The sequence below is a fragment of the Anser cygnoides genome, chromosome 9 (assembly GCF_040182565.1).
Source record: "Anser cygnoides isolate HZ-2024a breed goose chromosome 9, Taihu_goose_T2T_genome, whole genome shotgun sequence".
NCBI lineage: Eukaryota > Metazoa > Chordata > Aves > Anseriformes > Anatidae > Anser > Anser cygnoides.
Window position 1 is genome coordinate 25,792,635 of NC_089881.1, and position 22,117 is coordinate 25,814,751.

The 22,117-nt window shown below is 50.7% G+C and overlaps 3 protein-coding genes across 10 annotated transcripts in view; all 3 read left to right on the forward strand.

Annotated features, from left to right (window-relative positions):
• The first annotated feature begins 47 nt into the window (after nt 1–47).
• Nucleotides 48–10,964, forward strand: SLC33A1 (solute carrier family 33 member 1). The gene is made up of 6 exons (XM_013193002.3): nt 48–938; nt 4,587–4,777; nt 5,431–5,615; nt 6,557–6,674; nt 6,814–7,029; nt 8,668–10,964. Exons 1-6 carry the CDS (start codon nt 65–67, stop codon nt 8,833–8,835), a joined length of 1,752 nt encoding a protein of 583 aa, XP_013048456.3. The 5' UTR covers nt 48–64; the 3' UTR covers nt 8,836–10,964.
• A 2,344-nt stretch (nt 10,965–13,308) lies between these two features.
• On the forward strand, nt 13,309–17,770 carry C9H3orf33 (chromosome 9 C3orf33 homolog). Its single transcript, XM_067001983.1, has 5 exons — nt 13,309–13,461; nt 13,545–13,604; nt 14,985–15,138; nt 16,046–16,206; nt 16,618–17,770. The coding sequence occupies exons 1-5, from the start codon at nt 13,381–13,383 to the stop codon at nt 16,882–16,884; spliced, it is 723 nt and encodes a 240-aa protein (XP_066858084.1). The 5' UTR covers nt 13,309–13,380; the 3' UTR covers nt 16,885–17,770.
• Nucleotides 17,771–19,081: 1,311 nt separating this feature from the next.
• The window catches only part of PLCH1 (phospholipase C eta 1), a 69,794-nt gene continuing 66,758 nt past the window's right edge, over nt 19,082–22,117 (forward strand). For 3 of the 8 annotated variants that reach the window (XM_067001974.1, XM_067001981.1, XM_067001982.1), the window contains exons 1-3: nt 19,867–20,004; nt 20,873–20,986; nt 21,520–21,797. The gene's annotated coding sequence lies outside the window, so the exon portion shown is untranslated. Of the gene's footprint in view, nt 19,182–19,866; nt 20,005–20,872; nt 20,987–21,519; nt 21,798–22,117 lie in introns of those variants that run through there. The other 5 variants (XM_067001975.1, XM_067001976.1, XM_067001977.1 and 2 more) reach the window with 5 other exon arrangements.

A 22,117-nucleotide genomic window follows, 5' to 3' on the forward strand; every position in this document is an offset into this window, starting at 1 on the left:
GCTCAGGGGGCGGGGTGAAGCTCAGGGGGCGTGGCCGCCGCTGCCGCCGCTCCGCCGCGGGCCAATGAGGCGCAGCCACGAGGCCGGAAGGGGCGGGGCGGGGCCGGCGCGCGGCGTCTCCTCAGTGAGGGTGAGGCGGCGGCGGCGGCAGCAGCTCGGGGCTCCGCGCTCCGCTCGCGCCGGGCTGGGCCGGGCCATGTCGGCCAAGCAGGGCGGCCGGCAGCGCCGCCCCGGCAGCCACCCGCACTGCCTGGAGGCGCCGGCGCTCCTCGGGGCCGGCCCGGCGGGCGGCGAGGCCGAGGCGCTGCTGCCGCCCCCGTCCCCCGAGCTGGGCCTGCCGGCGGCGGTGCCGGCGCCGCGGGGGTGCCGCGCGGAGCTGGGCAGCGTGCTGCTGCTGCTGGCGCTGTACGTGCTGCAGGGCGTGCCGCTGGGGCTGGCGGGCAGCGTGCCGCTCATCCTGCAGAGCCGCAGCGCCAGCTACACCGAGCAGGCCTTCTTCAGCCTCGTCTTCTGGCCCTTCAGCCTCAAGCTGCTGTGGGCGCCGCTGGTGGACGCCGTGTACGTGCGGCGCTTCGGGCGCCGCAAGTCGTGGCTGGTGCCGACCCAGTACGTGCTGGGGCTCTTCATGATCGGCCTGTCCCGCCGGGTGGACGCGCTGCTGGGCGACGGGCAGGGCCGCGGCCCCGACGTGGTGGCCCTCACGGCCACCTTCTTCCTCTTCGAGTTCCTGGCGGCCACGCAGGACATCGCGGTGGACGGCTGGGCGCTCACCATGCTGTCCCGGGAGAACGTGGGCTACGCCTCCACCTGCAACTCGGTGGGCCAGACGGCCGGCTACTTCCTGGGCAACGTCCTCTTCCTCGCCCTCGAGTCGCCCTCCTTCTGCAACAAGTACCTGCGCTTCCAGCCCCAGCCCCGGGGCATCGTCACCCTCTCAGGTAGCGCCCGGGTGCCCCGGCCCACGTGCGGTGGTGCGGGGCTGGGGGTGCTCGCTGCCTCCGCCTGCAGCTCTGGCCTCCCGAACCGCGAGGAGGCTGGTGGGGTCTGCTGCAAGTGCGCCGGGCTCCTCTGGCCTGAAGCGTGAGGGAAATCTGCCTGGTCATTCACTTGGCTGACCTAAGCGCTTTGGAGAGACTTGATTGTTTTTTAAACGCTTCCTAGTTTAATGACTGCAGAATAGGTTGCTGTTCTAAAAAATGCAAATGCTTCGCCTGCCTTTAAGGAGGCTGCTTGAGAATATCTTCTTCTGGGAGAAAGAGAAGAGGAAATAAGCTTTAAAAAAAAAAACTTCCCAAATGGTATTGCTCACAGAAACAGAAATGACGAGCGTTCAGGCTTGGCCACGTTGCCAACCTCCAAAGGAAGGTCTTAATTAAGTAAATTAAGGGTTATCTTTTTCTTCAGTGAATTAAATGGAATCTGGTGATCCATCCTTTTCTAGCTGCAGGCCTAGGAGTGTTTTCTAATTTTTTCCTCAGAAAGTCTGGGTGTTGGTGGTGGTAGGTGCGTTGCCAGAAGATCTGTAAGACGTCCGTGTGTGTGTTGGGAGGCTGAGGTTAGGCAGTGCAGCTCGGGGAGGATCTGACAAGCCAGCACTGTTTCTGGCGGCAGTTTTGGAGTGACCAGGCCAGTGCTGAGAGTAGGTTCTCACGGGTTTAGTTTCTTCCTCTCTGATCGCTCTGGGCGTACCAGGTAAGAGAAGAGGCGTGCCAAAACTGATGTGAGATGGTGGGAAAAGACTCGCTTTTGCTTCCTGCCCTGTAGGTAGCAAACTGATCGTACTGATCCATGAGGACATCGGCATCTGAGACTGCTGTGCGTCGTGCAGCCGCTACAACTGCTAACTAACCTTCCCATCTCCTTGCTGCTGGTGACCTTATTTATGTCTTGTCCACGTGTCGACAAGCACGGGGCACTCCTCACAGTAACCCCGCTGACGTATTGCTTGCTTTTGCTTTCCCCTGTTGTGCTGCTCAGCAGTGCTGCTGTGTCTCTCCCCTCCTGCTGCAGCAGCGAGCTGACGTCTTCTGCTGCTGATGCAACTTGGAAATCACTCGTGTGCTTAAAGAGGCTTCGTTTGTCTGCTTAGCTCCACTCGCCGGGTTTTTGGTGGCTGTGGTTTTTTTTCAGTACTGCTTTTATAAAGGGATTTCTTGCTATTACAGGAATACTGCCTTAAAAAAAAGCTAAAACCAAAAAGTACCTGCACAGCCTGCTTAACCTGTGTGGGGCCTTAACCTGGGTGGAGTAAGAAAAGCAAATAACTCTGACACTACAGTTGCAGGATATGTTTTTTGGGTAACAAAACTGCCTTCCTTCAAGAAATTTGTTTTCCCTCGTCCCTGTGACGGCGTGCCACAGCTCCCGTGTCCTCGCCTGTCCTGACGCAGCCGCAGCGGTGAGCGGCGCTCTGCTTCTCACACCGGGGAGAGCTGCTTCGGGCAGCCAAAGGCACAGCGAACTTTGCAGTGCCGACGGGTGGCTTTGTGCCCGTTCAGCTCCCTGAGCGCTTCTGTTGCGGACTGACTGCTGGTAAGGGAAAGAAAAGGCCGAGCTTCGTGATGCCGAGTCAGCTTCAGGTAGCTGGGAAGCAGCAGCCTTCGTCGTTCCCGTTAGCTGCAGGAGGTAGCGTGCACAAATGTAACGTTGCTCATCAGAACAAGCGCTGTCTTAGAACCTTCTTCAGGCTGAAGTTCTGGAGGGGAAAAAAAAGAAACTCATTTCAGTGGGCTTATTGTTTGTGCTAGCACGTATATGAGCTTTGCACTTTGCTGTTCAAAGGACGTTGTTATTTTTTTCTTTAAAAGCTGACTGGCCGCGTCTTTTGGTTCCTCTCCAGTTTTTCATGGAGTCACGTGAATGCCTGTGGCACGTGAAGGGACAGAGGTGAGGTGTGGCTGCAGGAGGAAGGTGCAACAACCGTGACTAGGCAGCTGAGGGGAGCGCTCTTTTTCCTGGGAGGAGATGTGGGGCTGCGTTATCACTTAAAGCTGTTGTGATGAAGCAACTGTCCTGTCCCACACCTCCGTGACGTTTTTGCAGCCTGCTCTACTTGTGATCGAGCTTTGAAGTTTGCATTGCCCCAGCACAGCCGTTTCTTCTCCTGGTAGTAGCACGGAGGGCAGAGACAAAATAGGGATGGGGCGGTGGGCAGCACTGGTGGCACCAGCAGTGCTAGAAAACGTCTGCTATGAAAAGAAAGTCGTTTTAGTCTGGACTCTTGCATGTGGCCTTTTTCAGCCACCCCAGCCAGCGCTGTATTGCATCTGGCGGGGCTGGCCTGATGAGTGTTTGTGGGATGATGCTCGGAGCTATTTCCATTCCATCCGCACGCTGCGGGTGTCCCGCTGCCGCGGTGGCACTCGGCGCTGTTGTCACGGTACTGCCTTGTGTAGGCAGCAGATCAGCGTGGCTCTGAACGCTGCTCTTTTACTCAGAAGATACGCTCAGGGCTTCTTTTTTTAAACAGAGGAGAGAGCAATCTGACAGCGTTGTTTATGGGGTCTTCTCTCCTTTAGAGTACTCTTGAAAAGGGAAAAATAAGCGACGTGGAAGCGGCAGAAACTAATCTGAAATGCCACTTTAATTGTAAACTGGGGATGGTAGGGAATAGCTAAAGGAGCCTTTAGGTTTTCATCTGTGCTTGTGGTGCTTTCTTCCTGCGAATCCAAAGCAGCTAATGATTGACTAAACCTTTGCCCTGTCTTTGCCCTTTCACCAGCCCTTGCTGCTTGCTTCGTTATCTTGAGGCTCCTGGGGTTGCTTCTGATCAGAAGGATAAAAGGGTACTTTTGTCACAGTCCCTGCACGTTACTGAATTCCTTCTTGCCTCTTTTGAGCTGTCTTAGCGCTAGTGAGCTCTCTAAGTCCTTGCCATAAAACGTGAGTGTGCTTCACTGCTGCTGCCTTCCAGTCTGCCTTTTAGCAAATACTCTGCTTAATGTCAGGCACTGAGGAGATAGCAAATAGGACGTCCTCTTAAAACAGACCTGTTTGAGTGACGCTTTCCTTAGTGACTGTGTAGGAACCTTCGTCGGGACATCTTTGCACTCGCGTGGGTATCGATCGTGGTTCCCTCCGGATGGGGGATATGCGGAGCGGAGGGTCGGGGCGCGGAATGGCTGCGGGCTGCGATGGGTCACCTGCAGAGGGGCGAATGGCTTCTTCCTCCAGAGTTTTTTCCCATCCTGTCTTGTAACTGTTCAACGTGCCTTTTTTCCTCCTTTATTCGCTTTTAGTGGGTTTCTGTGCAGCTCCTCAGAAAGTCCACTTTGACTTCTGGTCTCCGACACGCTCACTGGTGCTCCACAGACCTGGAGGGAAGTGACCCAGGTTGCTGCTGTGTCTAAACCTCGAGCAAACGTGGTTATAGACTGAGGGGCAGGGAGGAGCCCTGTCTGTTGCTGCGTGTAGCTGTCTGCTTGTGCTTTGGTTTTGTTGCTTCTTTTCAGGTGGGTCAATGCGTACGGCTTTTGTTCAACTTTTTTTTATTAGGTTGTGCTTTGTGTGGTAGCAGAATAAGCGCGTTTCAGTGAACTGTTAATGAAATGCTTGTAGTGGGTGCTAGAATATGTTTTGTATTCCAGATTTCCTGTTTTTCTGGGGAGCTGTCTTCTTGATTACCACTACGCTTGTTGCCCTCCTGAAAAAGGAAAACAAAGAATTAACACCAACAAAGGAAGAGACCAAAGGCATCACCGATACATACAAGCTGCTCTTCTCAATAATCAAGATGCCAGCAGTTCTCACGTTCTGTCTCCTGATTCTCACAGCAAAAGTAGGTAAACACGTACATGAATTGTCAGGTGCTGATGGTACGAGAATCTGAAAGGTTGCTGAGTCCCCGTGGTCCAGCTTATTGCTCACTTTCGCCAGTGGTTGCCATCAGTTCCAAATTTTCACTTGAAATTTGGAAACACAATGCCTTGTATGGTTGAGCTAAGTAGCTTTGTACAACAGAAAGTGTTAGTTTAATGCTTGTGTAAACATGTAAGTGCTCAAAGAAAAGTTTGATTGCAATGTAACATTAATTTATTTTTAAATGTGCATCCTTACAGTTAGGCAGTTTGTGTAGGCTGCAGTTAAAAGCACAGAAAATGTTTCTTTTCACCTAAATCACATTCCCAGAATCTGTAACTCTGTACAAACTAGGCTTTCACAACGTTCTGTTGACATTTATGGATACCAACAGGCCTTTAAGGTACGGGTATGAATACTGTTGCTGTGTTAATTGCTCTTGGTATAGTTCTGGCACTGACGACAAGAATAGTGTGCAAGTGTAGAACACGTTTCAGAACTAGTTTGGAAATCAGAAACACAAGTGAATTGTGCTCTATCACTTCTCTCGGTGTACTTAATGCCAAGTAAACTGAACTTCTAGCCATACTGTTGCTGCTTTCCTCAGTTTATTTTGTTTAACTTGTATTGCAGGTTGGATTTTCAGCAGCAGATGCTGTAACGGGACTCAAACTGGTGGAAGAAGGAGTACCTAAAGAGCATTTAGCTCTGCTGGCAGTTCCAATGGTTCCTGTACAGATCATATTGCCTCTGATTATCAGCAAATACACAGCAGGCCCCCAGCCGCTGAACACCTTCTACAAAGCTATGCCTTTTAGGTAAAAACAAACAAAAAATGGTTTTGTTGAAACATAGTAATTTGTGTACTTGGATCAATTATAAGAGTTCTTGTGTAAGTTCCAGACGGAAGAAAGAGCGCGCCAGAATTTCCGTAGCAAGTTGAACTCTCTGTATCTTGTGCCTTGGAGATGATTCACGTGGTGACCCAAGTAAAAGAGCACAATGAGCAGGGGTTTTAAGATGCGTGTACAGCAGCATAGGGCAGTACTTCCCTGCTCTTACGCAGTGTCAGTAGTTCCTTATTCCTGAATCGTTCTGAGTAGATGTGGGACTGTGTCTCTGGAAATACATGTACTGCCTAACGTGAGAGCAGCAGACTGCATCGACAAATCATTTGGAACACGTACTAGATGCATGCTTTGCTGAGATAAGTGAGAAAAAAGAAGGTGAATTAGGCTGATACAGGTGAGACGTTTCGTTTGTAAGTGGTTTATATAGGAGTTTGCCCGTGGAATTCTGTAGGAATGTAAAGCCAATGAATCCAGGAAATTACTTAATGCCATTATTCAGTAGATCAGTGCTCTGTCTGTACCATTACTTAAATGTGCTCTTAGGCAATGATGTATGCTTTCATTTAAAAAAAAAAGCCAGGTAAATTTTTCTCTATCTGAATTTCTTGTGTGTTGCTTTCCACAACAAAAACTTCCCTGTGAGGGACAGGGGAAGAAGCTGGTGTAGGAGATCTGGCAGTGTTATGCTGATATGGAAGGAGGAATTGTTTAGGTATGAAATGTTTACAATTTCAGTGCTTGTCAAATACTAAATACATAATTCTATACAAGATAGAAATTGTTTATATTTAGTTAAAGCTATTTTAATATATATTGTATGTGCAAATGTTTGATAGTTGCTTTCTATTAGGGTACAGAAACACGTGGACAAAATTACTTGAGTTACAAATTCTCTCTTATTCCTGCAGGTTACTGTTTGGACTAGAATTTGCTTTTTTGGTATGGTGGACTCCTAAAGTAAAACACGAAGGAGGATTTCCTGTCTACTACTATGTCGTAGTATTGTTGAGTTATGCTTTACATCAGGTAATGTACACTGCGTGGGAAGCAAAGGGCACCAGGAGGGTATTTCTTATCAGCTAGAGGACCGTAAATGCCATTAGCTGCTTTTGTTCCTAGCTACCCTAGACTTCCTTTAACCTGTGGGTTTTCTCACCCCTTCCAGGTCACGCTGTATAGCATGTACGTTGCAATAATGGCGTTCAACGCCAAGGTTAGCGATCCGCTGATCGGAGGAACCTACATGACACTCCTAAATACCGTGTCGAACCTGGGAGGGAACTGGCCATCCACGGTTGCGCTCTGGCTCGTTGACCCGCTCACGGTGAAAGAGTGCGTAGGGGCCCAGGAGCAGGCCTGCGGAACCCCAGCTGCTGCAGAAGTAAGTTTGGAGGCTGTGAAGGTCTCTGTTCAGTTATGGCTGCATGAAATGGCTTCTCTTAGTACTTTTTTTCTTTCCACCTTTGAAAACCTTCACGGAGCATAGCTTACACTTAAAAAATCCCAGTAATTAAACTTTTTTTCCTAACTGATAAAATTCAGCCTTTGTCTGCGCACTCTTTGTAGCTGACATCTTTACCAAAGATGTGCAGTTGCGGAGTAATTGTCCCTTTCTGTTCTGGCGGGGATGAAAAGCTGCTGGCGGCAGCACTAGGCTGGTGCCGCGCTCTGCAGTGCAGGGAGGTGGTGGCTGCATTCCTGAGTAAAGTGTGCGCAGCTTGGAGCTGTGTGACGAGGCGCTCTGTTCTTGGCAGGCTGTCCGTCCCCGGGTCCCTTCGGTTTTGTGGTGGTTATTTGTTCTGCCTGTCTTTCTGGTGGCTTCCTGTCTTGATACCTTGATTCCTTCTACCGTGACGTTACTTTGCTGCCTTTGATCTTTGCTTTCCATTTGAAACTGAGCGGTGTGACTGGCAGCCTTCCCGGTTCCGGGGAGCCCTGTGGAAGAGAACAGAGAACATATTGTGCTACTGTACTCAGATCAAACAGCGCGGAAATCTGCCTGGAAAGCAGTGTTTCAAATTCACCTCCGCGTGAGCAAGTGAGAAGTTGTAACGCGAAGGTTTGGAAGGGTGGAAATGTTTGGGGGGTTTTTGTTGTGTGGCATTGTTCTCCCTTACTCGTGACTGAGATTTCACTCCTGAATGCCTTTGTGTTTACGGAACTCCTCGGGATGCGGAGGTCCTCTGACCACACTCTTCTAGAAGTCAGACGGGACTTGTTTGAACTGGAGTTGCAGTTTTGACTGGAGAAACTGCTTCCTCTTAACGTGTGCTGCTTCAGCATGGGTCTCAGCTTAGCACCCGTTATTTTCCCTGTGCCTTGGCATCTGTTGGACTTAAGTCCTTCCTCCTTCAACTCACTCCTCTGATCTTTTTTCTACGTCTTCCCTGTTGGAAATGTTCCACGACCACTCCCTTCTGACTCCTAATCTGATTTTGACATGTCTCAGAATAATGCAAATGCTGGCAGAACCTGGATTCAGACGATTGCTTTGTTTTGGGATTATGGCAGTATTGAAAGTTAATCACAAAACCGATCACATGCCGTACACCTACCCCTTAAATGCTTGAGTTTGCCTTTCAGTTCTGCAATTAAAGCACATCCCAGGCCTGTTCTTCCTCAGACATACACTGCAGGCAGCTGGCTTTGTGCTGTCTGTTTGCAGGTTCAGTGTGGTGAGATGCAAGGCTCTCATTTCTAAAGAAGCAATTTGGATGGACAGAAAAGAAATCTTCCTTCATGGGATTAAGAACAGGGATCGTACATCTGTTTTGTAGAGTTGGATCCTTGGGCCAGTACTTTCCGTCTCCCAAATGTTTTATAACAGTTTAACATTTCACACTAATGGTAATCTCAAATGTGTCTTTTAATAACTCCATCAGAAACAAAGAGAAATAACAAAATATGTTTAGACATGACTTTTAAAAGGCCATTAAACTGTACCTAATGCCTACTTCTAGAAAGCCTGCCTTTCTGTTTTTCCTAGAAAATACTTAATGCCTCTGCTTCTGTGTTGCAGCTCTGCACGAAAGCCGGCGGTTCCTGCGTTACTACCTTGGATGGTTACTACGTGGAATCTGTCGTCTGTGTCATTCTGGGATTCGCCTGGTGGTTCCTATTTGGGCCCAAATTGAAAAAGCTGCAGGATGAAGGACAGTCTTCGTGGAAGTGCAAGAGGACCAATTGATGCCATTTAAATATTGGACGGACTAGGCAGGTTATTTTAGTTTTATTACAAAGACACATCCCATAACCAATAAGCAGGAGTATAGGTATTTTTAAATGCCAAGTTGCTGAAAAAAAACGGGTGGCTGAGACAGTGGTGTGTGCGTATGTGACACCACTTGCCTTCCCAGTCTGAGAACACAAGTTGAGAAAGTAATGAGAAAATGGCACCTGTGTACTACGTGTCCCCATGCTCTAGCTTCAGAGCCGTGGCTTCTGATACAACTAACACCCAAGCTTTCCATGTAGTAGCTATGGAAAAGCTGCTCGTGCCACGTTTACCTAAACAGCAGCGCTGTTAGCTGAGTTCCAGCTCTTGATTTCTGATCAGGCAGCTTTGGCACGGGCAGCTGACCTGGGGAAGGATGTGAAAGGCATTTTGACTTGTAGGTTAAGCACATCGTACTGCGGAATTCATCGTGGGAAGATAAATGTAAAATGTCCGTGGGCTTTGTTTCTTCTCACTTTCTGGACTGTAACCACATTTCAAAGGATGAAATAATGTTTCAGAGATTCTTTTAAATGTATTTTCAGGCTTTTATAAGCTTTAAAGATTTATAAGAGAATATTTTTATAAACAAAGTTACGTTTAATTTATTTCCTCTGTTTCACAGCATTTTGATTTACATTCAGGATTCTTTCTTGATGAAAAAATGATGTAAAGGAGGACTTAAGAGTAACGCACAATACTCTGAGCATTGAGTCCTGAAGGTGTAAACCGCGTAGCGTAGCAGCTAGCGCACAAAACACAGGCTTTGAAAGGAGAAGGCACGCGGTCCTTCTGGAGGCAGTTGTTATTTTGATGGAATGAAGTGGTAGTGCTGGTTCCTCTGTCACTAAAATTTGAACAGATTAAAGATCAGTGTGAGGAAAAAATGCCTCTCTTCCCAGCCAGGGGTAAGAAAAGAAGAGCAGTGCCTTTGAAAGTGACTTGGTGACGACAAACTTGCCAAATTCCCAGTGAGTTGGTGTACAACTTGCTGTTGCAGAATGCAAACGAGTTACATCCTGTGGTAGAGCTGCTATAGAAATTTATTACTGATCCTTTATAGTGGAAATTTCCTGTTGCATTTATCAAGAATGACTTCTTTCCTGAGTGCCTTAGTGATGTACAGCAAGCACACTGTACGCCTAGAGAAGGGGCACTTGTATATCGGTGGATGTATATCGTACATCATTATTAAAAATATATACAAAAATACCTTTGAAAGGTATGTGATTTTCTTTTTAATTCTCTATCTCTTGCCTTGTCAATACTGGAAGTATTGCACCATGACCTTCACGTTCCCAGCTCCTGGCGAGACAGGTTGTGGGTCTTTTGTTACCGTATGCTTCAGCAAAAAGTAAATTACGCCAGCTTTGGGCAGACTGCAGGGGAGATCCGGTGTGCACAAAGCATCTGTGTGACCTTCTGGGTAAGAAGGTGCCGGAAGAGGACAGTGACCGGGTGTTTCTTTGGGTACTGGCGCCTGTTCTGGCTCTTCTTTCCCTCCTCAAAGCGGCAGCCTTGAGCAGCTGGTAGGAAGCCAAGCCCAGAGCTGCAGGCCCCAGCTGATTTCCCCCGGCTGTGATCTGTGGTCCAGCAACAGCACACCCACTCTGTTTCAAGGACAGCAGGATTAAAAAATCAAGCTGAACAGAAGCACAGTTTTTACTCCCCAGGCTAAGTCTTCCAATTGCATCTCTTTATAAGCACAAGAGGAATCTGAGAATAGATCTGAGGCTTGTAGGCAGAAGTGGGTGTGTTTTTCAGTCCTAGCCAGATCATTGCTACCGGATTCAGTATGCAGTGAGGCACTTTGGGTCTGGGTCTGTACGGTAACAACGGGCCACTTATTTCCATAGCAGCTCATCCATACCTAGAGTGTTTTTTCAACCTGTCTGGCTTTGAGGGAGATCTTCTAGACTGCGGAATATAGGAAATTAAATTCATAAATGTTTTACGGTTGGCTTTTACTTTGCAATTTTGTTTCAGTATGTCTGAAGGTGCCAGTGTAACCTGTTCTAATAAAAACGCCTTGGGAATTGCTTAACTGATACATGAGATGATTTCAACAGCAACATTAAACTCCAATTGTTATATGAAATGCAGCATAAGTAATTCTCTTCCTCTTTCGAACTGGAGAAGGAACCAATGGACAGGGTATTTTTTTTAATCTCTCAGTGCTGCTGGTTTGTAATACAAGTCACAAATGTTACAACCGTGCCAGTTCATCAGCAGATTGCTGAAAGGATCCAGTAATCTTTCAGGTTTACTATCCCTATTTTAAAGATTTTTTTTGTTCTTTTTTTTTTTTGATGAGAGAAGTCTTTAACATTAAAAAAGAAAAGAAAGAACTCAATCTCTTGCTTGAGAGTCTGTTTTTGAAATGGGAACTGGAGAAAATGACCAAGCACTGCTCTAGTCTCTTGATTAGCTGCAGGGACTTTGTGGTGCTACGTGAACACAGGGGCTCCTCAGTGCATCTGGAGACCAGACGGGTGTGTGCTGCATGTCTGTGTAGCCGGCTTCCCTTCCTGATCCAGGTCAGCACCTGGGCAGCTTGGTGCTCTGGCCAGGTCGCCCCTGTCGGAGCTGTCCCGTGGCTCCCCAGCCACGTCTTCATCCCTGCACCTCCCTGAAGGGGTCTGGCGGGGAGTCAGAGGTGACTTCTTCCTAGCAAAAGACAAATGGCAGAAATGCTTTTTTGTAGGTAAAGGGTTTGTCCTGGTTTAGATTGCTGAGCAGGATCGTTGTGAAGTGAGCCAGGTCCTGGGGAGAGGGGTGCAGCAGAGCGTGAGGAGAGGCAGAGAACAGCTCGCCCTTGCGGTGCCGTTGGACACAGCTGTGATGTTGTGCTGGATTTGCCATGCAGGAAAGTCATCCTCCCCTGCTCTTGTGAAATTAATTTGTTGTTGTTCCCTGAGACTTGCCAAAGAAACGACCACTTGCTCCAATGCTCCAAAATTCAGTTCTGTACTTGTGGTGCCCACAGTGAGCAGGTCCAGGGCAAAGCGTAAGGTTCTCCAGGCTGCACGAGCTGGGATTGTGCTGCTGCTGCTGCCTCCGGCCTGCGTCCCGGCGAGGAAGCGGCTGAGGATTGCCCTGCGCCGAGGAGCTCGCCCACCTGATGCCTTGGGAACGTTGGTGCTGGCAGCGCGATACCGTCACCGCCACCTACGGCTCACGGTAACACCCCAACCGCACGCTTCCTCTTTGTTATGGACATTGAAAAACCTGCCAGTGATTGTCAACAGTTCCCGGTTTCCCTGTAAAGTTGTTTTGGTTATTGTCTTCCAGATGTTCTCGATGTGGTTATACACGCTGATAAACGCCGCCGTGAACTACAAGGAGGTGATGCTCAGGTGATTTTTGATGTGAAGTAGGGAAGAGAGGAGAGTTCTGTCACCAAGCTGCAGAGCGCAGCGTCGGCAGGCAGAGCCTCTCCCTGCAGCAGGGAACGGAGCAAGGTTTTGCAGGCAGCAGCCTTGTCCGACTCTTCTGGCACCTCTCCAAACGAGACGATGCTGCGTAGTTAGCATTTTACCCGATATGCACGCTTTAGCAAGTCAGCAGCATGCTTCCAAATTATTAAGAGCTGTGTGCATATGTTTTTGCTGAAACCCAGATTTTGCACTATTTCTGTATTTATTATTAATCTTTAAATGTTCATGCTTAGTAAATAAACCAAACCTAACAGCTTCACCACTTTCCTTGAAGAAAATTATAGTGGTAATATTTATTTGTTCAAGACACCTCGCAGCCAGTAGCCTAAGAATTGTTTTAATTGCAACATCAGGTAAAATGTTTTGATTCAAGCAGGTTTCTGTCGGTGCCTTGGGTTATGAATTCCTAACGGGATCTGTGGTTTTCCTGAAATCCCGAGCCGTGGCTGATACTGACGTTATTTCGGGTACCGCCTGCTCACGCAGAAACCTTGAGCTGGGCTTTAATGGAGGTGAAAGGCTTGTGTAAACACAGCCTAGGTAGGGCTTTATATTGTGTGTGATTATTTCCTTGCACTGTATTTTTTTGAAGACCTCGTGGATCTTTGCACAGCTGTGCAGTCGGTTCAGCTGGGAGAAACGGAGGCAGGGGAACGAATAAACAGCAGCGGTAAATACGGGAACGTTCTCAGGCCGTTTGCTGAGAGCACCCCGAGGTGCGGCAAGGGCTGTCCCAGGGCCGGAGGATGCGGACGAGGGGCTGGGATCGGCCTGAATTCACCTGAACGAAGGTCGCGGCCCGGCCCCGTAGAGCAGGAGCCGAGCCAAGGCCTCGGCGCCGTCCCCAGCCGCCGCCAGGGGCTGCTCGCAGGCTCGCCCAAAGGCAGGGGCCCCGCATTCGGGTTCCCGTGGGGGAAGCTGCCCCAGTTCCCGTGGGGGAAGCTGCCCCAGTTCCCGTGGGGGACGCTGCCCGGCTCGTCAGCGGCCCCCCGGGCCCCCCCCCCGATCCCCGGCGGTGCCCGGTGCAGCCCCGCGGTGCCGGCGGGCCCCGTGCGGGGGCGCTGCGGGCGCTGAGGCGGCCATGGCGGAGCGGCGGAGCGCGGCGGGGGAGGGCCTGGCCCGGCTCTCCGAGTGGGCCGACGGGCACCTCGGCCTCCTGCGGGTAACGGGGCCGGGGCCGGGACGGGGACAGGGACAGGGGCCGGCCCCGGCCCCCCGCTGATCCTCGCTGTCCTCTTCCCGCAGAACCTCAGCGCCGGGCTGGCGGCGGCCGGGCTGCTGGTGCTGGCCAGGAGCGTCCGCATGGTGAGTGCGGCCGGGCCGGGGCCGGGGCAGGGCCGGGGCAGGGCCGCAGGGCTCCCCGCAGGGCTCCCCGCAGGGCTCCCCGCAGGCCTCCCCGCAGCCGGGCCGGGCTCCCGGTTCCCCCCCGCAGCGCCCCTCTCCCAGCGGGCTGCGGCTGGTTGCAGCCCGCCCCTCGCCGGCGCTGAAGCCCCCCCCCTGGTTTTCTGCTCGTGAAGTCGCTTTCCTCGGTGCTGCATCCCCAGCTGCCGCCTCCTGCGGCCCGCGGCGCAGACACAGCGTGTTTCATCACCCGTGGCCCACGGCACCTGCAGTTCAACCAGAACTGAAACGGAGGTGGTTTCCCCTCGTCCTTTCTCCCTACTTCCCTGAGCAGAGGTGCTTTTCCCATATTTTTAAGCATAAACCCAGGTCCCTTAACCCCTTGAGACGATGTGCCGCCTCCAGCTGCTGAGGGGCCAGCGGTCAGTGCTGACTTCCCTCCTGGCAGCCCCGCATACAGTCTGCTGTGAGAGACCGTCTGTATGACGCTTTTATGTTAAAATCTCCCCAGAAAGCCCAAACCGCACGTACTGCCGGATTGCCCACGCGGCACTTGTAGGCAGGCTGCTGGGTGCGTCGCGCAGGGCTACAGACGCAGGTCAGGAGGCCCCAGAAGGTTTCTCTCAGTGAGAACTCCAAAAATCAGCGCCCTAAATTCGGGGCGTTGTGTCCCTGCTGCAGCTGCATTGTTGCTGCGCGGCTGCTGCTGGCCAAGCCCTTGGTGCCACTACCCTTTGTTTTCCCGTGTGATCGGATAACTCCCTCCTCTGAATCCTCCCGTTATCAAGGGATGCGGTATCGAATTTAGTCATCCTGTGATCTTCTCAAAGGTGCACACCTGCTTTTGTCCCTCTCCTCTTTGCCTCCCTTATCAAAGTCTGTGTTGTTGCTGCTGTCTGCTCTGCTCTGCTCTGCCTTTGTTTTCGGTGTGTCTGTTCTTTGCCAGTGTCTTCAAACACTCGCTTCTTGGCTGGCTTTCACCCCTCTTCTAGCACCGTTCAGGCCACTTTTAAAACACTCTTTTCATGGTGAATCAAGTTAATTTCAATGCGTGTCAATATAAAACATCAGTTTCCATCCTTGCTCTCATGCCCATCCCCAACGTTGCAAATACTGTAAAACAGGGAACATTCCTGAGCGTCTGGAAGGGTGGGCACCTAAGGGGTTCTACAGCTGATTACTGTCTAAGAAAAGAATTAGTTGTTTGTGTTGTCCGTGCTGTGTAACAGTATATCTGTAATTTGCCAAATCGTTTGTAGAGTAAGTTGGATTTCATGTGATTGAAACTGCTCTCTCTCTCTGTATATATTTTAAACCGTGTCTCATTCTTTTTTCCATCAATAGACAACGAAGTTCACAAATGCTTTGGATATACCCACGGAGTTTATTGAAAAGAATGTCAAATTGCGGGGAAAAATACATCACGTAACGGAGAAAGGTCTGCAAGTCGAACACATTCCCATTAGCATTCCTATCATTACATCAATACAGAGGAAATGTAAGTAAAAGTAGACGAAAAACAAGGATAGGAATGAAGTGTCACTAACAGTATTGTCCACTAGACAAGCACAAATACTGCGACACCAAAAGTATTTGCTTTTTTTAGATTTTATTTTAAATGATACTCTTGGAAGTAGATGGGCAGAAATCAGCGGGACATCAGGTGCGCTGTCTTTGCACAGAGCGGGCAGGCGGGGGCAGGCGGAGAGGAAGGCTGAAGTTACACTTGTGGCGCTGCCTTCTGATCCTTCCGTACTTCACAGATGGGAAACAGGAATAAGAAAGACTGAGAGGAGAGCTGCAGGAGGAGCTTGCCAGTACAGCGTTTTATTATGGTGATGTGTTTCTGGCAGCGAAAGCCCAAGCACGCAGGCAGTTAATTTGTTTGCATAGCTGCTCTCATTACTGGCAGAAAAACAATTCTATTGCCATTATGCCTTTATTCAGAGATGAAGATCAGACAGTTCCGTACAGCAGGGCGGTTTTGCCCTGGCTTCTCAGAAGCCGTCCGTCAGGTCTGAGTGCAGTCACGTGCTCGCTTTGCAAATACGATTTTGCTAATTTAAATACGAAATTTGCTAATTCTTCTCCTAGTGTTTCTGCCCTTTCAGATAAAATAGTGGTGACTGATAACAAAAGTACTTCTTTCTACTTGTATGTAAAGTAACACAAAATAGCTTATATCATTTGTGAAATCTTTAAGTATTATTTTTTTTTTACTGAAGGGGGAATTAGATCAAATTCTTAGTTGCAAATAGATAGTGCTTTGGGGAACTAAAATGGATTTATTTTTTTTAAGTCCGTGGGAATAAACTTGTTAACGACAGCTGAGGGTCTGTGCAAAGTGTGGCATTTCACTTGACTGTGGCATTCAGTAAAAAAAAGTTCTCTTTATCTATGTCCAGGGCAATCAAAAGGTCTTTTGCTGGTAAGACTTGCTGGAGTGGAGCTGGCTCCAAGTGGCACGGTCTGGTTACAGAAAGAGGTGAAACCCTCGCAAATGGTATGGTTCCAGCTTCTTGGAAGGGAGGACTTGGCACTTGAGTGCCGTGTTTTAGTAAATAAGGTAAAAATAGTAACAAAAAAATGACTTTAATCTGCAGTTTTAAGTTTGGCTGTGATTAAATAGTCAGTACATGAGAATGCTATTAGTTATTATAAATTATCTTTACAGGAATTTTAAATAAAGTTATATTACTAAGTCAGACTCCAAAACAAGTACTTTTGTAGACTGATCAGTCTGATAGTGCTAGGCTATATGGTGTCGTTCTGATTAGCTTAATGTTTAATCCATCAAATGTTTTCTTATAGATTACTTGTGCTTGTAGTACGTTTTCAAAGTCAGCTGTATTTCTTTTAACTCTTTCTGCACGAGGGTAGATTTAGCCAGAAGCGACGCTCAGCGGGAACGCACGCGTGCACACGCACGCAGTTTTAAAGGGTAAGTGAATATCGCATTTACTGTGCCTTTCTGTAGGGTCGCTTTCTCAGCGTGTGCTTAAATGAGGAGATCTTGAGACAAGGGCTCGGCAGAACAGCACGTATCGAAGGGCTACATCATCATTCTCGCCTCTACTGGAAACTTCACAAAAGACTGCTTCAGGCGGAGTTAAAGGCCTTGAAGAAAAATAAAGGAATATGGCAAGAAGAAAGCTTCTCTGAAAGAGTTAGAGACCGTATAAGCAACAATAAATGCGTACGGACATTGAAACAGTTTGTGAACTGGTTAAGAAGTTATATTTAAAGGCAGAATGGGAGACTTGTCTAGAGGGAGGCCACGTATCTGCGTTACATGCTTTATGTAAAATATAAATTTGTGATAAAAAGTGCCGTAACTTGTGCGTTCCTTGTCTTGAACAGAAAAGCCGTAAAGTTACCCAATGCCATATTATATAACCTGTGTGGGACTGAAGTTTAGTTGTATTATGCAGGACCAAAGTTGAAGCGTCCTTAAGCTAAAATTTTCTCCAGCAGCGTCCCAAATCAGCTGTGCCGTTTTCCACCTGCTAAATACCTACAGGTGCGTTAACTGAAGTGAGAACAGTCGGCAGCTGCTTTTCAGAGGTGCAAAGTATCCATCCAAAGCGCACCGCCTCAATGCTTAGCTGTTACAGGTCATTGCTAGGTAACTGGCGTTGGCTAGAAAACTCCATTTCAGAGCTTGAGAAAGCTGTAGCACGTCTTTACCTGCTTGTTTGAATTCCTATACTACGTTTGTGCATAATTTGTGTGTGAAGAAATCGTTCATCTTGAATAACGGGTTGCATTATTACCAGATTAAAAGGTAATTTGTTGTGGTTGATCTTAAAAAGCTGATAGGGTCATAACCACTAACATATAAAAATAAAAAATTACTTGGTATATTAAAGAACGGAAACTACAATGCTAGTAATGCCAATTTGTAAAACACAAAATTAACATGAAAGAGTTTTGCAAGTTATATCAGAGGAAAAAACTAATCTGTTTTCTTCTGATGATTCTAAAAGTATTTAAAACCAGAAGATAAAACTTAAAATAGGAAATATAAAAAATGGACCACAGAGTGCTTTATTTTTGAAAGAGGTGTTATGTAGGTGTAAAGTATATTTTTTGTAAATATTCTCAGAATAAAGATTGATTTCTCAAGTTCATCATCACGTTTTATTTACCAAACACTTGATTTTCAATCTGCCACACTTCTGATTATCTCAAGTGAAGTGCTTTGCATCTATTTTTTCTTTCCACTTATTTATTTGGCAATGAAATGGCAAGGAGAGGAGTGCGGTATGAAAATCTCAGTATCTGAGCATTGCCTGGTATTAGTTATGTTTTTTTTTTCCTTGCTGGCTTCTTTGCAAAATTGTGAATCCTGAGATCCTAAAAAAAAAAAAAGTTTATCCTCGGTAAGAATGTATGTCAGTGATTTTTTTTATTACTTTTGTTCCTGTGTCCTCTTAAGGACCGAAAGGCTGTTTTCTTGCACAGTCTGGTGAGCAGCTAGCCATGAAGTACCTGCAGGACAGGTATCAGTGCTGGGAACCAACGTGGGACAGAGGAGCAGAGGGAGACCTTGACCGGAGCTGGAAACCAGCTATCTGTGCCTGTTCCAGAAAATTCATAAAAAGAAGTATCTGATTTTATGCATTACAGGTCTGGGTCAATCACTGCTGTGGTACTTGGATGGAGAAGTCACACAGTCACAGTCATAAACTACTTCTCGTGGTTAATTGTAGGTGTTTCGGTTTATTAAGTGGCGCTTTTTCAAACTAAGCATAACTCCACAGTTATATATGGCCTTTTGCTGCGATAATGAAATATAATTAAATATAATTCCATCTAGACTTACCCCTCTAAAAAAAACAAACCAAAACAAAAACCACTACAACTCTGATCAAGAAAAAAATAGCAGTGCTTTCCATCTGTGCAAGTCTTGAATGGCTGTAGATCTTGTCTCTGTGGGAGGCCTGTCTTGAAAAGCCCCTAACAGGAGCAGAAACAAACAGCTAAGCAGAGCCACGTTGTGGAACTGACTGGGAGGTCAGGGGAAGAAAAAGCGCTCTTCTCCATGACATGGCGACACCCCGCGCTGCCTCGAGGAGCATTATCCATCTCCTTTAGCCACAGCAGCAACACACGTAGGAGTATTTCCAAGCAGAGGTTGCAGTCCTTGTGTGACTGGGAGTAAGGACAAGAATTAAAGTACTTAGCTTGTCGCCTTCCCTGCAGCTGAAAGCACCATTTGGAAGCCAACTTCTCACAAAGATTGCAGGGAGTGAAAGGAGATGCCTCCAGATGGCCCACTAAGGGAAACACCTTCAGAGCTGCAGAGGTTTTTTTTATTGCCGGTGTGGTATTTAAGGCAAATGGCTGTGACAAACACTACCAGCCTCTCCCAGAGCCTCCCCGAAAGCGGTGGGCGCAGCCCTGCCCACGGCCGCTCCTGACAGGAGAACAAAGGCGTGGAGCGGGGCCCTGCCGCAGCGTGGCCGTGAGCCTCTGGCCAGAGGCTTCTCCTGCGACCGCTCCTGGACAGAAGGAAGAGCAAAAAGTCACCGTCCTCAGGTAAATCTCTTCTTCGCTGCCGCCTCTCCCCCTCCTTCCCAGGCTGAACCACGGAATCTCCCGGGTTGGAAGGGGCCCACCGGGATCCCGGCTCCACACGGGAGCACCCAAACCCCGACCCCCCTGTCCCAAAGCTCCTCGAGCGCTCGGTGCCTGCTGGCTCCTCACGAAACGCGTCTCGGCCACGCTCCGGCCCCCGCGGTACGCGAAGGGGCTGCCCCGAGGCGGGATTTCGGACGCTGCCTCCCTCACGGCTGCCTTCCCCCGTCAGGGGGACCCGAGGCTTCGGGGCGGGCACCCCTCGCCCGGCTCGGCGCCGCCGGCTCCCGCAGGGGAAGGGCGGGTGAAGTTCGGGAGGGATTTTAACGGCTGCAAAGCAACGAGCCGGGCCGGCTGCTCTCCTCAGGGGGCGCGCGGGGCAACGGCCGCGACCGGAGGGGGGGGGGGGGGGGTCCGCGGCAGGTGCGGCGGGCCCGGCCCGCGCCTCCTCACCACAGCGCCCGGCGGCGGGGGCGGGGGGCGAGCACGGGGCGCTCCGTGAGGAGAGGAGCGGAGGGGAGGGGAGAGGCGGGGGCCCCTCGGGGCGGGAGCGGGGGGGGGGGGAGCGCGGCGCGGCGGGGCAGGTTGAAGGGGCGCGGGGCCGCCGCAACACCGGGGCTGGATCCGGGGCGGCGGGGCGGCGGAGCGCTGGGCTCGGCTCCGCTCCGGGCCGCCGGCGGCTCCGGGTTTCCCCTGAGCTCCCGGCCGGCGGCGGGCGGGGCCGGGCGGCGGCGCCGGGCGTTTGAACGGGAGCGGAGCGCAGCGGGGCGAGGCGGCGCCGGGGGTGAGCGCGGGGCGCCGGGGGTGGGCGCGGGGGGGGGGCCGGGGCCGGGGGCGCTGCCGGCCGAGCTGCCCCCGGGGGTCGCCGCCGAGCGGTAGCGGCCGGGGGGCACCGCGGCGGTGCCCGCACCCCGGGGCCGGCCGCGGCTCTTTGTCTGCCGGCCCCCGGTGGCGGGGACCCGGCCGCTGGCCGCCCCCCCCCCCGCCCCGGTTCGCCCGTCTGGGCGCTCCTGGCCGCGCCGTGCGCTGCTCCCCGCGGCCGCGGCACCGCCCCCGCGACAAGTTCACGAGTTCACCCCCTTTTGTTCCCCAGACGCCGCTTTTTTGCCCTTTTTTTTTTTTAAGGCTTCCTAAAAACGTGAAGTTTCCTCAGAGGGAGGCGGGAGGTTCGTGACGGGTCCCGCAGCGGGCCGCGCGGCTCGGGGGGGTGCCCGGGTCCCCTCAGCTGTCCCGAGACGGCTTCCATCAAACCCCCCAGCGCCTGAATAACATCCTCACGCCCTAAAAGCAGAGCCGAGGGGCTCGCTGGCGGCGGCTCCGAGCTGTGCCCGGGCCTGGCTGGTGCCTCACGGGCTGCCGGGGAGCGCCCCGGCCCCGAGGCGGCTCTGCGAGGAGCGGTGAGGCGGGGGGCGGCAGCCGGCCTGCGCTCGGCTGGCTCCTGGGACAGCCTGTACACGAGGCTGTGTTTCTGTCGGCACCACAGTGATCTCTCTATAAGTAAGGCTTTCCTCTAATCCCTTCAAGGAAATCTGAAGTGCCCCTCAAGACCCGGTTGGGTTCAAACTGATAACCTAGGTGGCAAAGCCAAGAGCGCAGCTACACAGTAGGTTTTTTCTTTTTTTTTAAATTATATTATTTTTATTACGTTTAAGAAAGTCTGGAAGTTAAGGGGACAAAAAGCACTCCAGCTCCTGAAAGCAGCAGCCTGCCCACAGGTCTGCGTTACCTGAGAGGACAGTTTATCCCAACCTGTGCCTTCAGCGGAGGTAAGGCTGCCGCGCGCTATCGCCTTATAGGGCTTTACAGAAACTTCTTATTAGTTAAAAAGCCGGGTTAAGCCACGATTTCAAACCCACTGGAGTGGTGGAGGTGCTTTAGAAGCAGTCGTTACGGTGTTTTCCCCTGGTGTGGCAGGATGCAGAGCGTGTTCCGCGCGGCTGTGAGCAGCGTGCCGCGAGCCTCAGAGCCGCCCGCCAGCAGAGCGCGGCTCCCTGCGCGGAGATCGATTGCCTTGTGCCCCTGGGTCAGGGCTGTGCCGAGGATAAATCTGTCTGGGCTTCCACGTCCACAAGCAGGAGGTGCTTCTGCCGGAGCGGGGCCGAGGCTGGCCGGCAGTGGTGCAGGCTGGCCAAACTGCTAGGGGGTGTTTGCGTTTGCGCCTTTTCTTTCGTGTTTGTTTGTTTTAGAAAGCTGGGATTGCTTTCTTAACGACGGCGGTTTTCTTCTTCCAGTCTCCATGGACACGGAGGGCATCAGCATTACTCCAGAGGTCTGAGCTTGCCTCTGCTTTCCATTGCAGGAGCTCTGGCTGGGTGTGCCTGCGTGGCTGAGAGTGATGTGCGTGCGCCTGGAGGTGGAAAGGCTCGTTGGGGGATCCAGAAGGCAGTGGGAAGTATTTATCCTGTGGATAGCCACTTACTAAGGCTCCGATGAGAGCAGGGGAAGCGTGGAGGAGCGGAAGAGGCAGGCAGAGCTGCTGAGAGCGTTTTGGAAGCAGGCACCTGTTGCAGTGCTAGAAAAAGCCGAGTGCTCAATGCTGGGGATGCAGCCTGCACTTCTGGGGGCTCAAGTCCACGGGTGAGCACTACAGAACCGCTTTAATTGCATTTGGCCACGTGTATTAAAAGAGGTGTAACATTCCTGGCAAGAGATGTCCGTGTGAGTCTCTTCAGCCTGAAATAACTCAGGGTCGCTTGCAAGAAGTTTCAAGTGGAGGCTGTGGTGTGAAGTAGCCCATGCGGCGCTACAGGCCCGATTTGTTGGAGCTGACACAAAGTTCACGTACCCGTGCACACCGAGTGTGGCCAAGCGTGTCCCTGAGGGGGAGTGGAGGAAGTGCTGGCTCCAGCTGCTCAGGCTTAAAACGGGCGCTGCTGAGCCCCGGCTGGACGCGTTTC

Bases quoted from the DNA above. Each gene is read 5' to 3' on its own strand.
- SLC33A1 (XM_013193002.3), top strand. From the start codon at position 65: ATGAGGCGCAGCCACGAGGCCGGAAGGGGCGGGGCGGGGCCGGCGCGC. The intron at 939-4,586 runs GTAGCGCCCGGG...TTTGTATTCCAG, and splicing joins GGGCATCGTCACCCTCTCAG to ATTTCCTGTTTTTCTGGGGA. The intron at 5,616-6,556 runs GTAAAAACAAAC...TTATTCCTGCAG, and splicing joins TACAAAGCTATGCCTTTTAG to GTTACTGTTTGGACTAGAAT.
- C9H3orf33 (XM_067001983.1), top strand. From the start codon at position 13,381: ATGGCGGAGCGGCGGAGCGCGGCGGGGGAGGGCCTGGCCCGGCTCTCC. The intron at 13,605-14,984 runs GTGAGTGCGGCC...TTCCATCAATAG, and splicing joins TGGCCAGGAGCGTCCGCATG to ACAACGAAGTTCACAAATGC. The intron at 16,207-16,617 runs GTAAAAATAGTA...GCCTTTCTGTAG, and splicing joins GCCGTGTTTTAGTAAATAAG to GGTCGCTTTCTCAGCGTGTG.